The sequence below is a fragment of the Opisthocomus hoazin genome, chromosome 15 (genome assembly GCF_030867145.1).
Source record: "Opisthocomus hoazin isolate bOpiHoa1 chromosome 15, bOpiHoa1.hap1, whole genome shotgun sequence".
NCBI classification, from domain to species: domain Eukaryota; kingdom Metazoa; phylum Chordata; class Aves; order Opisthocomiformes; family Opisthocomidae; genus Opisthocomus; species Opisthocomus hoazin.
The window spans coordinates 25,063,034-25,079,627 of record NC_134428.1 but is presented as its reverse complement, the minus strand read 5'-3'; the positions used below and the strand labels follow the sequence as shown (position 1 = coordinate 25,079,627).

The following is a 16,594-nucleotide window of genomic DNA, read 5'->3' as shown; positions in this document are numbered from 1 at the left end:
CCTTCCGGCGCTCGCGTGAGACGCGGGGCACGCCGGGGCCGGTAGTTCCGGGGCCGCCGCCATGTGCGCGGCCGTGCCCGCCGGCGGGGGGCGGGCGGCGGCCCGGCGGCTCGGCAGGGCCCGAGGGGCGGCCGGAGGTACGGGGGGACGGGGATCGGGGCCCGCCGGCGGCTGAGGGGCCGGGGACGGCGCCAGCCCGGCCTTGGCAGGGGGCTGGCGGCCTCGGGGCCTGCGGGCGGCGGGGGCCGGGCCCGGCCCAGCGTCCCCCTCGGAGCCGGGGGCTGCCCGTGGCGGTGGGCGAGGGCCTGGGGGTGGAAACGGGGAAGCTTTGAGCGGGGCTTGCGGCGAGGGGCGGCGGCTGTGGACCGAGAAAGGACTGAAGTGAGAAATCCCTCCCTGCGAGGGCGAGGAGGCCCCGGCCAGGGTTGCCCAGAGCTCCCCCGCCCCTGGAGCCGTTCCAGGCCAGGCCGGACGGGGCTCTGAGCACCCTGACCCGGCTGGAGATGTCCCTGCCCGTGGCAGGGGGTTGGACTGGGTGGGCTGGCCTCTCACGGTCCCTTCCCACCCAAAACCCCTACTCTGCCCTAGTGAGGCCCCATCTGGAGTACTGTGTCCAGTGCTGGGCTCCCCAGTTCAAAAGAGATGAGGAGCTACTGGAGAGAGTCCAGTGCAGGGCTACGAGGATGAGGAGGGGACTGGAGCATCTCTGCTACGAGGAGAGGCTGAGGGAGCTGGGCTTGTTCAGCCTGGAGAAGAGAAGGCTGAGAGGGGACCTTCGAAATGCCTCTAAATATCTGCAGGGTGGGGGTCAGGAGGACGGGGCCAGACTCTTTCCAGTGGTGCCCAGCGACAGGACAAGGGGCAACGGGCACAAACTGAAGCAGAGGAAGCTCCAGCTGAACCCGAGGAAGATCTCCTTCACTCTGTGATGGAGCACTGAACAGGCTGCCCAGAGAGGCTGTGGAGTCTCCTTCTCTGGAGATATTCAAAGCCCACCTAGATGAGGTCCTGTGCAGCCTGCTCTGGGTGACCCTGCTTCGGCAGGAGTTTGGGCTGGGTGACCCACAGAGGTCCCTTCCAACCCCTGCCATGCTGGGATTCTGTGATGCATCTTGTCCTTCAGCAACTTCGTGCGTGTTGGGACGTGAGTCCCCCTAGTGTGACATCTCCCCAGTTGTTGTCACAGGTTTCCCAGGTCCTTCCCAGCCTTTCCTCGCCCCGCGGGCTGGCTCTGGTTAGGGCTGGGTGGACGGACAGTGTTGCTGCTGGGTTGAGTCTATGGGGAAGACGAGTTCAGCCGTCATCAGGGTCCCCGGGTGGTTTTGGCACACAGGGATGATGCTGGGCTCTGCCTCTTCCTTTCCCCTGGCCTCTGGCCTGAAAATCTGTCTCCCATCTCTCGCAGCGAGCCAGCTGCACAGCACAGCCGGCGTCCCGCGGCGCAGCAGGAGGAGGAAGAGCGTCGCCATTGCCTACGAATCCGGGCAGGGCGATGGTGCCGAGCAGGGGACGTCTGAGCCCCAGAGACCACGCTGGGAGCCAAGGGGCTGGCGGCAGCAGCTGGAGCACATCCGGGAGATGAGGAGGAACAGAGATGCTCCCGTCGATGAGATGGGGGTGGAGAAGTGTTACGACAGCAGCGCACCTCCGCAGGTAACACCGCCCTGCTGCCCTGCTCCGGCAGGCAGGCTCGTGGAAACACAGCCCCGCTGCCGCAGCCCTCCGGCCTCCCTCACCCTCATCCTGCCCCTGGATGTGCCCCGCTTGGGATGTCTCCAGAACGGAAAAATAACCTCAGGGCGTGTCAGAACTGTAGGCTGGGACTGATCCCACGAGAGGTTACTGCAGAAGCGGGCGTGTGAGAAGCCACTCGTCCTGCTAGAGGAGGAGAGTCAGCCGCTGCCTCTCCGGTAGCAGGCTCGCTGGCTTCAGCCAGGCTTGTGAGACGGCCGTGGGTGTGTTCCGAGATGCTCTCTGCTCGTGGTGAGCCCGTGCGGGGCATTGGAGACCGGCACAGCTGTGACAGGCCCTTGTCCCCTGCTTAAACTGCTGCCAGAAGAGTCAGCAGGCTGAACCCGGAGTGGGAGCGCAGGCAAAACCAGGATGATTTTGGACTTGGGAGTGAAAACCCTGAGAGTGGGTTGTGGCGGTGCTGTCTTCTGGGGCAGGCTGGCAGGGCATGAAGGCACGTCCCTTTTTTCTTAAAAATCTTTGTAGGAATCTGAGGGAAGTATCCAGCAAGATGGCTCTGTAACACAGAGGAAAAAAAGCACGGAGAATAGGTGAGAGAAGCCAAGAAAAAACTTTCCAGTCTGCTTTTACGCTCTTCAGAGCAACACATAAGCGTAGGTTGGCTTCCTCCCCTCTTGCCGTCCGCTTTTAAGGGAGACTGGTTGAAAGGAAGGGCCGTGCTGGGATGGCTCTGTGCTCCCCGAGCCTGGGAACGCAATCGAAGGCGCCCAGATGACACCTTCCTCCGAGGGGACCATCTGCATCAGGACAAAACAACAAAGCGGATCCAGGCCGCGGTGCGGGAACGTGGAGATGACCCGCAGGCAGGCTCGGCCGAGCAGCGGGAATCGTGCGCTCCGCAGCGACCCGCCGGGCTCTGAGGGAGGGGTCTCGAAGACGCAGCTGCGCAGCGTCGGCGCGTGGAACGCTGTCGGTATTGCTGGCGGCGTGCCTGGGGCTCGGATCCCTGGGGAGAGCGGTTAGCTTCCACTCCGGCTCCAGGCAGCGTCACACGCTCCGCAGCCGTGTGGGCTGGCCCCAAGCGCAGCTGTGGGGCCGGGGGGACCGCGGTGCTCGATACCGAAATAACTTTTCTTCCCTAGGGAAGTTGTTGCTTCCAAGAAAAAGTGGATGCCGTGACCCTCGGCACACACCAGCGCTCCTCACACAGCTTCCACGCGCTCGGAGATTCCCCTTCTTCCCTGCACTCAGATTTTTTCCTGACGCACCTGTGGTTTTGTAAACTTTGTAAGAGGGCTGGAGGGAGGATTGTGTCCCACGCTGTCCTGGGTCAGTCCAGGATAGCTGCGTCATCCTCCCCATTCTGGTAGGGACAGAATTGCATCTGGGGAAAAATCAACTGGAAAACGGAAGGTGAATGGTCTGGGCTAAACCCTGGGCGAGGACTTCTGCGTTTGGTGCTTCATCTCCCAGCCTCTGTCATCCCCTTCTTCAGATTTGGTTTCGTAAAGCGCTCACTGGAGCCAGACACCTGGGTCCTGCTGAAGCCTGGTGGGAAAGGGACGGGATTTTCAAAAGCCGCTTTAGAGCAGAAGTTGCATGAAAAAATCATTGGGCGTTTGTACTTCTGCGTCGTGTGGGGTCTCCTGAGAATCCCATCATCAGGAAAAGCTTTGTCTGGCCCTTTGTGGCTGAGCACCAGCACCTTTGGATGTGACATCCCAGCAGACAGGAGCTGCTCTCTGCCCTTTTAGGCATGCTGACTGCTTAGATCGGAGGTGTTTCTTTTCTCCCTTTATTGCGTGGTAGAACTAAAAGGTTATGGATTATTTCTGTTGCAGCCTTCCAGTCTCCTGTAGATGGATATGGCTGAACCAGGGTAGGTCCATGTTATGCACTGGACTGAAGATGGTGCTGGGTGAGAGCGCCGAGCCCCAGAGGTGGCTGGATCCTCTCAGAGATCTCGGGGTGTCTCACTGTCTCCCATTCCCTCTCAGAGGTCTCAGGGTGTCTCACTGTCTCCTGTTCCCTCTCAGAGGTCTCAGGGTGTCTCACTGTCTCCCGTTCCCTCTCAGAGGTCTCAGGGTGTCTCACTGTCTCCTGTTCCCCCTCAGAGATCTCGGGGTGTCTCACTGTCTCCCGTTCCCTCTCAGAGATCTCGGGGTGTCTCACTGTCTCCCGTTCCCTCTCAGAGATCTCGGGGTGTCTCACTGTCTCCCGTTCCCTCTCAGAGGTCTCGGGGTGTCTCACTGCCTCCCGTTCCCTCTCAGAGATCTCGGGGTGTCTCACTGTCTCCCGTTCCCTCTCAGAGGTCTCGGGGTGTCTCACTGTCTCCCGTTCCCCAGGTTATGCGCTACCAAGTTCTGCTGTCGCTGATGCTCTCCAGCCAGACCAAGGACCAGGTGACGTCAGCCGCCATGCTGCGCCTGAGGCAGCGTGGCCTCACGGTCGACAGCGTTCTGCAGATGGATGATGCGACGCTTGGGCAGATCATCTACCCCGTGGGCTTCTGGAGGGTGAGTGCAGGATCGCGGCAGCACCCAGCGCGCGCAGGGAGGACCCCCCTCCACCGTCCTGCGCTCCCGTGCGGCCGTCCGAGACGGCTCCGAGGCCCAAGAGGGGCCACGCAGGGCGGGTCGGGCGGGTCCTGTGCAGGCTGTACTCGTTTCCAGTCGCTGAGCTGACAGCAGGTAACGAAGGCAGGAGGTGGGTGCGGAGCAGCCCTGCTCCGGAGAGACGTACCCCCAGCTGGGACTGAGCCGCCGGGCCATGCCCAGGCCTGATTTTCCCCTGGAGTCGAGCTGAAGGCTGTATTTTATGCCAGTTTTAGCTGTTTATTCACAGCAAGATTGTTTGCTGCAGTACCTGGAGTGTGCAGGGGGAGGTTATTGCTAATCAGGTCTCAGCATTTTGCTTTCAAGGAGAAATCTGTCTCCCCTCTGCAAGCTCCAGTGTGTGGCCTCATGTAACATACCCTCAGGAACGGTTTGTTTTCGGAGCTGTTTGTCTCTTTTCCCTATGTTGGAGGTCAGCTTGGATTTTTTCTGCCTTTCCCCTTGGTTTTCCAGAACAAGGTGAAGTTCATAAAGCAGACGACAGCCATCCTGAAGCAGAAATACGGGGGTGACATACCGAGAACTGTGGAGGAGCTGGTGCAGCTGCCGGGAGTTGGGCCCAAAATGGCCCACTTGGCCATGAACATCGCCTGGGACAGCGTGTCCGGGATAGGTAGGCTGGACCGTGTTTTCCCCATTCCTCTCCTAAATCCTGCCTGATCCATTCCCTGGGCAGAGGGGAAGCGTTGCAGCTGCCCCAGGACCCTGATAGCGTCGCTTTGGTTTAGTCATCTGCAGACTGTTTGGGTGGATGACGGGTGCAGCCCTCGACCACTCGCACTGGGTGAGTTGTAGTAGGGTTTAAGCATGGATCAAGCTGCCGTTTTTCCCCAGATTTGACAGCAGAAATCCCCTCCCCACAGATGCTGACAAGGAGTCAAGAATTGCCTAACTGGGTAGGCATCCAAAAAGATGCGCTAGCAGAATAATGCTTTGACATCTCTTTGGTGCCAAGTTAAAGAGAGGTGGGGGTAATTTTGTGATTTGAGGATAGTTGTGGGATAGACTGAGGTTATTTTTTTCCAGGGTTGCTTCCGTTCAAACAAATCTCATTTGGGATTTTTGTTTGGCGAGCCGTAGGAGGGCAGAAGCAGGGCTTGATCAAAATTATGGTTTGAAATCAGCAATTCATGATGGGTTGTAGAAAGAAATGGTCTCAGGCAATCTGTAGCTACAGAATTTCTGGTCTGTTTTAGTTCCTGCAGCTGGGTAGTAAGTGACCATGGGTATATTTATTTGCCGTGTTTATGGAGCAGAGAGTGTGGGAGAGCGCGGAGCTGTACCCCGTGGAGCCGTGTGCTTTGGCAGCGATGGGCTGGGAGGACGGCTGCGGTGGAGCTGGGCCCAGGGCAGACCCCGGGCCGGTTTGCCCCCGCACGGTGCTGCTTTGGGGTGCGTGGGCAGGTTTGCCCCCGCACGGTGCTGGTTTGGGGTGCGTGGGCAGGTTTGCCCCCGCACGGTGCTGGTTTGGGGTGCGTGGGCAGGTTTGCCCCTGCACGGTGCTGGTTTGGGGAGCGTGGGCCGGTTTGCCCCCGCACGGTGCTGGTTTGGGCTGCGTGGGCAGGTTTGCCCCTGCACGGTGCTGGTTTGGGGAGCGTGGGCAGGTTTGCCCCTGCACGGTGCTGGTTTGGGGAGCGTGGGCAGGTTTGCCCCTGCACGGTGCTGGTTTGGGGAGCGTGGCTGGCAGCAGAGCTGCAGTGGGCAGCAGCCAGCAGATGGGGCTGGATGATCAGCTGCAGGGTCCCAGCGGGCTGCCCGGTTTGGACACCCCCGGGGACAGATTAATGTTCCAAGTGTAGGCTGCTGAACAGGGGAGCCCTGGGAACGCTAGGAATGGTGCCACGGGACGAGTGCCTGCCACCACGGTGAGCACGGAGCCCGAGGGTGGCAGCGGGCTCCCGCAGCCCCGCTGGTGACCGTCAGCCGTACGCAATGCGGCTCTTGCGCTAGATCCGACAGCGCTCGGGGTCTGTTGTTCTCTCCTTGCTGTGGGGGAGGGAAGTCCAGAGGGAGCCAAACCAGCCAACTGTTTTCCAAATAATTGTGTGCTCAGTTTTGATTTAGGAGGCAAGACTTGGTCTTCCTGTTTACAGCAGTTTCCTGGGTTTTGCCCAATTAGCCATAGAGACGGGTTTATCGCTGCTGATCTAACAATAATATACTTTGCATTCAGAGCTTTTTTAGCTCAAAGCACTTCATAAACATTCGTTTAAGCCTCACAAACCCTCCCGTGTTGGTAGGTGTTACGAAACGTGTTTTCCATCTGGGCGAACGAAGGGGCAGAGATTGCAGCTTGCGTAACACCAGCTGACAGGCGGGGAAGGCAGCGAACCCGGGACAGGCTGCCCCGTGCCCGCCGGAGCCGAGCACGCCAGCCTTTGAAGGAAGGCTGGGTCCGGCTGCGCCAGCGCGTCGCGGGGTGCCACACACCCGTCCCGTCTCGCCTCTGGCTCCGGGCCTAGGAAGAAAGCAGGACGTTTGTTCTGGGAAGGAGCCTCCCCTCCCGTTCCACCTGCCCGCGCGGGGCCCTGTGCCTGCTGTGCCGCGACGGGCAGCTTTTGGCTGTGCTCTCTCCGCTCAGCTGTGTCTGCCGCCGCCTAAACTCTGGGCTCTCCCTTCCTAGCTGTGGACACCCACGTGCACAGGATCACAAACAGGCTGAAGTGGGTGAAGAAGGAGACCAGAAACCCTGAGGAAACTCGGGTAGCGCTGGAGGACTGGCTGCCCAGGTGAGGCCTGAGACCCCAGCCTCCTTCCTCCGCACCAAGGCCCTCGCGCTAGCTGCAGGAGCCATGGCTGCACGCACTCCTGCCTCCAGCGTTGTCAGCGACTGCGCTGTGGGGCCCTCCTATTTATGGGAGACTAATCTTGCAGGTGTTGCTCCTCTCCCAGAGAGCTGCAGCAGCAGCATCTCAGCCACTCGGTTGTTTCCAAACATATATTTTTATATATATATCACATATATCACATATATAGAGAGATCACCACTAGTGCAGGCAGGTACCTGGAGGTCTTGATGCCCAGTTCTTGCCTTGACAAGCTTACCGTGATCCAAGCCAGGTGCTTTTCTCCGCAGGACCTTGCTGAGCCTGAAGGCCACAGCAGTGTCAGACCATTGCTGGATTCTGGCCTTCATTGATGCTTGATCTTCAGCATCAGTGCCAGCTGACGGGTACACTGTCGCATCTCCACATCTGGCACGTGCCTTAGCACAAGAGACTGACGGCAGGCGCTTCGTGTGTCTGTCCTCTGCTCCCCCCCAGTTCAGAGGCATCAGGAAAGGTCAGGAGGGCTGTTCTTAGCAGGAGGCTGGGACCCGCCTCCAGGCGTCTTGGGAAGCCAAGAGGAACAGGCAGCAGGCAAAAGGGAGCCATTTAAAAGCACGGGCTGTTCTTTAACCCCTCCGAGCAGCTGTATTGGAAAGCTCATGTTTTCTTCTCACTGCAGGGATCACTGGCGGGAGATAAACTGGCTCTTGGTGGGCTTTGGCCAGCAGACCTGCCTGCCTGTGAACCCTCGCTGCGCCGAGTGCCTCAATCAAGACACTTGCCCAGCTGCTAAGAGACGCTGAGGGATCTTCGCAGCGCAACAAAGCTGCTTCGGCTCAGCATCAGCCTGGAGCTGAGCCCTGCTAAAGCCGTGCTTTGCACGGGGCTGGCGGTGTGACTGCAGGGGAACGGGCGCCTGCTGCAGCCAGCGCAGCATCTCCGGGGAGGGAGCAGCCGCTGGCAACGGCTGAGCTCTCCAGAGGAAAAAAGGGTCTTTGAGAGCGCAGCAGCCCTGCCGTGGCAGTGCTGAAGGCTCCAGCCCCCGTGCGAACGCCTGAGCGTGCCCCGGCGGAGCAGCGGGCTGTGCCGCGTCGGGAGCCGCCAGAGAGAAGCGCTTTGTCCTGCGGGACTTGCTGCTGCTTGTAAATACACAGTTAATTAATAAAGGTAGTATTTTTTTTTGAGGTTTGCTGGCATTTGTGCAACGCAGGGCAGGGGGAGGAGAGCACGGGCGGCCTCACCAAAGCCTGAGCCCGTAGGAACGAGCCCTGCCCGCTGAGAGCAGGCAGCACGCAACCTGGCGAGCCCCGGCAGCGAGGGGCACCGCTGTGAGCGAGCTACAGCTGAAAACATCACCAGCCAGGGTCAGAGGAGGCCAGCGCCCGGACAAGTGACCCGCGGGCCCTGGTAGCAGCAGAGCAGGGAGCAGTGCAGAGCAGAGCGGGCAGGAGACTGGAGCCCTGGCCCAGGCTGCCCAGGGAGGCTGTGGAGTCTCCTTCTCTGGAGATATTCCAGCCCCGCCTGGCCGCGGTGCTGTGCAGCCTGCTCTGGGTGACCCTGCTTGGGCAGGGGGTTGGGCTGGGTGACCCACAGAGGGCCCTGCCAACCCCTGCCATGCTGGGATGCTGTGAGAGAAGCCAGCGTCGCGCTGCGTTCTGTGTGCCAGCCAGGGTTAAGTGGCCCCGGGAGCCAGACTGGTGCGTGGCTCGGAAGCTGACAGAGGGACACCGCCACCGTCTGCGTTTTGGTCTTCAAAGAAAGGGCAGTGCTGACTTCATTGTAGAGCTTCAAAGGAATAATTTCAGCTACTCTTTAAACAGGCAAGGGAGGAAGCGAAGTTTATAATGTGCTAAAGAAGGCTATAATTCCGCTCTGAAGTTCCCTATCAAACAGATGAGGAACGAGCAAATAAGTACTCGGTACATGGGAAAATGAAGTTTATTACTGGCATTACAGTGTACATTATGTTTTTACAATGCAGCTGATAGCCTTACTTTATTGATTTTTTTTTTTTTCCAAGTTAAATGTAGAGGAACTGAATAATTACTACTGAGCTACAAGATGTCAGAAATACGGTAAGTGCTTTAACCAGGAGCAGTTTCCATGGACTAAGCAGAGATTAAGATTTTAAAATCTTATCAGTACAGATCTGCACACCTGATTTCGTTTGATCTGCATTCAAAACCAGATGTTCTTTCCCCTCCCCTGCAACTCCAGCGGCCCGGTCTTGTATGAGGAGCGTGGTATTTGCAGACAGGTCTCTGCTCTCCGACGTGCATCGGCGAGCGCGACGTTTAGGTCGGCGTGAAGGGGAACGCTCTGCCCGGCGCGGACTGGGGCACTGCCTGGGCCTTGGCTATGCAGGCGCGGGAAGCAACGTGCAGACCATGAAAAAGAAGGGCTCCTTCAGAAGATTACTGATCTAGAGAAGCAACTATTTGGGGGGGGCCAAAAAGAGAGCAGGTCTTTGAAGTGGGGTGGGAAGAGGGGTCTTGTTAATGGCAGAGTCCTGCAGTGGAGGCAAACCTCCCCGCACCCCGAGCCATCGTCCCACTGCCAGTCTCCTCACCGATAGCCAAACACCTGCACCAGTTCCTCTCCAAAGTCATTACTGTCAACCTGTTCAGCCCATCAACATTCCTAAAAGATCACTTCTGTAAAAGAGAACTCATCTCCTTCACCCCTGAGGCTTTCCACGCTCTCCTGCCAGCCCCAGGCATCAGCTGCTCCCCGCAGCGAAGCGAAAGGTCCTGGCTCCGCTCCCCGGCCCCCTGCCCCGCACCCACCCGCTGCCGAGGAGAGCAGTGAACGTTAAGGCACCTTTGAGCTCACGACTTGGGAAACGCACACGGAGCCGTTACGATGTCCACAGTGCACCCGCTAGCCCAGAGGCCCCGGGCTTGTAACCCAGCAGGGCTGGATAACGCAGGACAGAGCTACAGCCACGGGTTTTAAAGCAGTCGTCAACCTCAGCTTGGTCATCTTCCCTCCTTCACAGCCAGAGGCAAGTAATAAAGAGCTGCAACGGGCTGAATTTGTCATGCTTTAAAGATAGGGTTTTGAGGCTCCAATACCAAGAGCAGAGTGTTTTTAAAGGAGACCACATAAAGCCAAAGCAAGGGCCCACTCGGTCACACCGCTGCCAGCCCCGCGGAGACCCCGCGGCGTCGGCGGACGCCGTCCCGCTGGCCAGACACCCGGTCATGCCTGGCGGCATCGAACACCAGCCCAGAAGCAGCAAACTGGGTGGGACGTGGACGCTGCTCCGGGACCCAGCGCCCAGGCACAGCCGCAGCCGAGCCCCGCTTCCCCAGCGCCGAGCCCGCAGCCGCATCCCCGCGTTCTCCCCCGGGAAAGGCGCTGGGCTGTGCTCACCTTCAAGCCCGTCCGAGGAGTTTTTGGAGCATCGCGTGGCTCTCGTCGTCCTGCAAGGCTGCGGGAGCCGGGCCGGCAGCACCGCTCCTCGCAGCGCAGGGCAGGGCTGGCCCCGCTCCCCGCTGCTCAGCGCCGCGTCCACGGCTGCAGATGGCGAGGCCGGGGGCGTTTGGGCTGTTGGGTTTGGGTTTTGTTTTTAAGCCCTGCCCTCTCCCCTCTGCAGAGCTGTCGGGGATGAAAAAAGGGCTTTTATTGCCGGGGCAGAAGCCGCTGCTGGGGAGGGAGGTTCCCAAACTAACTGCAAACATATGGGGCTTCATTAGAAAAACCAAAACCAACAAAACCTTCTCGTTTCAATAGCAAAGCCAACAAGAGCGATTTACAGCCGCTGTCCGTTTTCCCATCGTGTGAGGAGCTGGCGCTGCAGACGGGGTGCCGGGAGGGGGTCCCAGGCACCCCCCACCCTGCGGACCCCCACCACGCTGGGGGCACGAGGCCGTAGGACGTTTGCACAGGGGCGCAGAGCATCCCATGGGGCTCAGTCCGGGACACCCGCAAAACCAAAACAAACAACTCAAAATAAAAAAAAATAATAGGAACCTAAAAGATGCAGCTAAGACACAAGAGTTAAACTCTTCCAGTCCTTTCTCATAGGAACGGGGGACGGTGGGCGGCCAGAGCCGGGCTGAAGAGCAAGCAAGAAAAGGAGCTTTGGTCACATTTGTCTTACGAGAATCGCTGGTGAGTAACAATAATAATAACAAAAAAATAAAATAAAAAAAAAAAAAGAACTTTAAAATACGCCTTGTAAAAGCAACCAGTGAAGAGCAGAGCACAAAGCATCTCACGTGGACACCGAAGGACAGGGCGTAGGCACCTCCGAAACGTCCGAGCTGGGGCAGGAGCAGGAGGGCAGCGGACGGCAGCCGCCGGCAAGGCTCAGAAATTGCTGAAAATCTCTCGCTTCTTGTTCCAGTCCATCTGCGGGGCTCGCTTCTTCACCCGCTTGGCCCGCACCTTCTCCTTGGCCTCGGCAGCCGTCGGGCTCAGGCTCAGCCCGCTCTCCTCGAACGGGTCTTTCTTCTCCGCGTCTCCATCCTGCGTGGGGAAGGGAGAGCAGACGTCAGCCCGCGGCAGCACCTCCCCAGCGCCGCGGTGCCCGGCAGCGTTTCGCCCCAAAAGGCAGAGCCGTGGAGTCTCCTTCTCTGGAGATATTCCAGCCCCCCTGGCCGCGGTGCTGTGCCCCCTGCTCTGGGTGACCCTGCTTGGGCAGGGGGTTGGGCTGGGGGACCCACAGAGGGCCCTGCCAACCCCCACCATGCTGGGATTCTGGGATTCTGTTCCCCCCCGGGCGCACGATGAGCGGACACGCAGGGAATTGGTTTTTCCTCTTTCAGGAGCAGAAGGGTGAAGTCCGTCCCCGGCGCCGTGTCTGTGGCTTCACTGGCAGCGGCAGCATCCGCGTGGCCACGGAGTTAATTACTACACGGTGTTTTTTCTGTGTTTTTCTTTTCCCCGCCTGGACAACGTGTGGCTGCCACGGCTGGAAGTGGAAAAGCAGAAACGCAGGCGCTGCTGCCAGAGGGCAAATGAGCTGCTCCGCTCGTCGGCCGGGAAAGCGGACAGTGAGCCCCCGGTGCCGGCAGCAAGCGGGGGCCAGGGAGCGGCTGGGCGAGCCGCGGGGTTCGCGGGAGGGGCTGCGGCGAGACCCCCGTGTTCGCCCCGCCGTGCACCCGTGGCTGCCGAGGCAGGGCTGGGGTGCGTGGGCCCCGTAAGACACCAGGCAAGGCAGTATTTCCTTTGGGAGCTGTACTGAAAACAGCACCTTTCCATCTGCTTAATAAAAGTACTTTTATAATAACAAAATTATCTTTCCTTGCTAAAGTCACTGCCGCTGCGGCAACGTGCCCTCAAGCCAGACACCCCAAGGTCCCCCCTCGCCTCACCCGGAGCCTCTCGTTCCCGCAGCAGGGAAGATGGCCACCACGTCCCCAGGCCATAAGTAACGTCCTGGCCAACACGCATTCACGGTGCTGCATCCCCGCTGGGGCCAGACCCAGCACCGGGTCTCCCAGCCCCCCAAACCCCGCGGGTCTGGGCAGCGCCGTCCCTGCCAGGACTCGGTGCATCGGAGCCGGTTCCAGCAGGCAGCACGCTCCGTGGCGGGCACGACGTCAAACTTCGGCTGCATCGCTCGCATCTGGAGCGAGCTGTGCCGGGTCTCGGTGCCGGGCAGGGCGGGGGTGCCCGAGGAGACCGGCGAAACTCCAGAACACCCCTTTCACAAATCCTGCTGATAACCACGGGCGCTGCAAGACAACGGCTGCAGCTTTGCTCTGGCTCGCGTGAGCGCGCCAGGCTCCGAGCCGGGGGGCAGAGCCGCAGGCAACCCCCCGCCGCCCCGGGGACTCCGGATTCTAGCACAGAGGTGGGACAGCAATCTCCGAAACAGAATCCCAGCATGCCTGGGGTTGGCTTGGACCTCTGTGGGTCCCCCAGCCCAACCCCCTGCCCAAGCAGGGTCACCCAGAGCAGGCTGCACAGCACCGTGGCCAGGCGGGGCTGGAATATCTCCAGAGAAGGAGACTCCACAGCCTCCCTGGGCAGCCTGGGCCAGGGCTCCGTCACCCTCAGACGGAAGAAGTTCTTCCTCGGGTTCAGCTGGAGCTTCCTCTGCTTCAGTTTGTGCCCGTTGCCCCTTGTCCTGTTGCTGGGCACCACTGAACAGAGTCTGGCCCCGTCCTCCTGACCCCCACCCTGCAGATATTTAGAGGCATTTCTAAGGTCCCCTCTCAGCCTTCTCTTCTCCAGGTTGAACAAGCCCAGCTCCCTCAGTCTCTCCTCGTAGCAGAGATGCTCCAGTCCCCTCCTCATCCTCGTAGCCCTGCGCTGGACTCTCTCCAGTAGCTCCTCATCTTTCTGGAACTGGGGAGCCCAGAACTGGACCCAGCACTGCAGATGGGGCCTCCCCAGGGCAGAGCAGAGGGGAAGGAGAACCTCCCTGACCTGCTGCCCACGCTCCTCTGGATGCACCCCAGGATCCCATGGGCCTTCTTGGCACCCAGGGCACGCTGCTGGCTCATGGTCACCCTGTCGTCCTCCAGAACAGCCCCGAGGTCTGGGCTCCATGGGAGGAACCGCTGTGCTCCGGCACCGGGACACAGCCCGGCTGCCCAAAGGCAGCGCCCGTCGGATCGGGACACGTTATCATTTAATGCTCAGAGAGAAACGGAGACGCCAGGCTGCAGGCGTCTGCCCACAGCTCTCAGACACAGCTGGTGTGCGAGGTGTTTCAGAGGCTCTGGATGCTCAGGGGAGGCTGCGTGAGCGCTTGCTGCCGGCAGCCTCCGGCTCCCAGCCGTCTCGGGGCAGGGGACAGCACCGAGCGCCCGCAGAGACCCCACAGGGCACCCCCATGGAGGCACCCCCAGCACAGCCTCACGCTAAAGGTACATTTTTGAGCACTTCAGAAATCCCCTCCTTACAAGAAAAAAATCTGCCCCAGCCCCACGGGTCACCAAATCCACGCTCCAACCGCCCCGAGCAGCTCCTTTAAACCCTGCGCTAAATTCACCGTGCTCCGAGCTAAGAGCAATTTGGCTTTTTTACATTTTAGCCTGCCCTGTTCCTGTCAGCAGCACCTGAACCTCACAGCTCGGCTCCTCCTGCCCTCCCGGCTTCCCAGCCTCGCCTCCCGCCCCGTAGCTCGTCAGTATAATTACACTTCAGCTCCAAAGCTCTTGCAGGCATCCTTTCATCTACACCTCCTCTCCAGCCATCCGAGCACGAGCCCGACGAAGCGCCCATTAACTCGCTGCCATTACCCCTCGATGTTCTCTGCTCGCTTTGGGGCAGTGCCACCTCCTCCCCAAGGTCACCAAGCCCGAAGGGACGAGCACACGTGAGTCCTCCTGGCTCCAGGACGAAGCACGCACCCTCCTGTCCCCCCCCAGGGAGGGGAAAGCACGTCTCTGCGACGGCAGCTCGAGCTGCGGCAGCGCCCGGCACCCCGAGGGTCCCCAGCCCCGGACCCCGCAGGAGCTCCCAACCCACCCCAGCAACGCGGCCACCTCCGCGCTGGAACCGGCAGCTGCCAACAGCTCACGGCTCCGTTTCACGCACCTACAGCGCAAAGGAGGAAAGAAAACTTGTTTTGAAGAAATGAAAACGTTTTCTTTCGTCTTTTTGATGGAAGAAAACGTCTGTTGGTTGCTGGATGGACACAAATATACCCAAAAAACTGCGAGACCAAACTGCGAGTGCGCTGAAAGGCGATGTTAGTGCCATAAGGGACAAGGGAGGGGGAAGCTTTGGGGGGTTTTACCTCCGATTCCTTCCCAGGACTCTGAAGGTCACTGTGAGATGAAGATGTGGATCCTCCGTTCAGCTGTCGGAAACGAAAACGTTAGTCTGGTTTGCACAAAGACAGAATTAGGTGAAAAAAAGAAAAAAATAAACCAACTGCTCCCGCGCGGTGGGGACGGCCGGGCCAGGCACCCGGCAGGCAGGGAGCGACGCCGGGGCTTCTCCAGGGACAGGAATGGAGCCCGGAGGGGAGCGTCCTGCCCAGGGGACCCTGCACACGCGGGAGCTCCCTGGGTGCCGCTGCTCTCCCGCACTCCCCACGCCGGGCAGAGCATCCCAGGGGACGGCGATTAAACGGGGCTGAAACCAGGCTCGTCCAGCCCCAAAGCTAGGGCAGGAAGCAATTAAAATCAGCCAGCAGCAGTTAAGTGGAGCTAAACGAGCCTTGGGGACATTCTGCGCGTCCCTCTCGGCTCTGCCGGCTGCCGCGTCGTCCCGGCAGGCTCCCGCATCACGGGTGGGAGCCAAGGAAAGCCGGCACGCCGGGAGCCTGGCCTCTCACCCCCAATGGTTCCACCACGCTCCCCTAAACCGAGCCACCCCGGGGTGCTGCCCAGCCCCCCTGGCCTTCGGGGCACCCTGGAGCAGGAGAGGACCCACCTGAGTCTGTGCCGATCCGTTGGTCAGGGGCTGGGGTACCGCGCCTGCAGAGCACAGAGAGAAGCCGTGCGGCAGGGACCCTCAGCGAGGATTGCTGGCCCCAGGTCCCTGGCCGGCAGCCCCCCGCATCGCCCACCCCAGCCTGCCTCCTCCCTCGCCCACCCCACCAGCTCCCACGGCTCGGTGCGTCTCATCTCCTCATTGTGTCCTGTGCTGCTTCCAAGCCCGTGCAAAAGCCTGTCCACCCCCCCGGCCCTTCTGGAACCAGATTCCTTCCAGTTCCCCTGACTTCCCTTGATTTCACCCTCTTTTCATCAGAAGCAAACACCTTCTGGGTTCCCCAGCTCCAGAAAGATGAGGAGCTACTGGAGAGAGTCCAGCGCAGGGCTGCGAGGATGAGGAGGGGACTGGAGCATCTCTCCTACGAGGAGAGGCTGAGGGAGCTGGGCTTGTTCAGCCTGGAGAAGAGAAGGCTGAGAGGGGACCTTAGAAATGCCTCTAAATATCTGCAGGGTGGGGGTCAGGAGAACGGGGCCAGACTCTTTCCAGTGGGGCCCAGTGACAGGACAAGGGGCAACGGGCACAAACTGAAGCAGAGGAAGCTCCAGCTGAACCCGAGGAAGAACTTCTTCCCTCTGAGGGTGCCGGAGCCCTGGCCCAGGCTGCCCAGGGAGGCTGTGGAGTCTCCTTCTCTGGAGATATTCCAGACCCGCCTGGACAAGGTCCTGTGCAGCCTGCTCTGGGTGACCCTGCTTGGGCAGGGGGTTGGGCTGGGTGACCCACAGAGGGCCCTGCCAACCCCTACCATGCTGGGATTCTGGGATTCTGGGATTCCACAGGAAGGGGACCAAGCAACCTCCTCCTACGAGCACTAACTTCAGCACGCTCCCATTTTTTTGACTGTTAAGTAATTCTTCAAATCTCCCCACTGAGCGTCCGAGGGAGCCGCAGCGCCGATCAGCCGAGGCACAGCTGTACTGGGAACCAGAGCTCCCAGTTCAGCAGGGCGCAGGCCGGGCTGGGGACACCCGAGAGCCGCGGCACGGCAGGGTGGGGAGCCGACAGGCAGATTTCTCTGCCAGGTCTCAACAGCAAGAGAAACATTTCCCACAGCAGCCGCCCCTGTGATCGCCGCGGCGTGAAACCCTTCCCCCCGCACGCACGCGCCGTTCGCTCCGG

The 16,594-nt window shown here is 60.2% G+C and overlaps 2 protein-coding genes across 2 annotated transcripts in view; one reads left to right on the top strand and one right to left on the bottom strand.

The window, feature by feature from the left end:
- The first annotated feature begins 61 nt into the window (after positions 1-61).
- NTHL1 (nth like DNA glycosylase 1) lies at positions 62-8,259 on the top strand. The gene is made up of 6 exons (XM_075436097.1): positions 62-137; positions 1,406-1,653; positions 4,038-4,208; positions 4,761-4,920; positions 6,931-7,036; positions 7,755-8,259. The coding sequence occupies exons 1-6, from the start codon at positions 62-64 to the stop codon at positions 7,876-7,878; spliced, it is 885 nt and encodes a 294-aa protein (XP_075292212.1). The 3' UTR covers positions 7,879-8,259.
- A 740-nt stretch (positions 8,260-8,999) lies between these two features.
- NHERF2 (NHERF family PDZ scaffold protein 2) overlaps positions 9,000-16,594 on the bottom strand; it is a 43,602-nt gene continuing 36,007 nt past the window's right edge. Inside the window, exons 5-7 of the mRNA XM_075436098.1 lie at positions 15,416-15,459; positions 14,775-14,837; positions 9,000-11,548 (exon numbers count right to left, since the gene is read on the bottom strand). Coding sequence (XP_075292213.1) covers positions 11,390-11,548; positions 14,775-14,837; positions 15,416-15,459 — 266 coding nt within the window. The 3' untranslated portion in view covers positions 9,000-11,389. The remainder of the gene's footprint in view (positions 11,549-14,774; positions 14,838-15,415; positions 15,460-16,594) is intronic.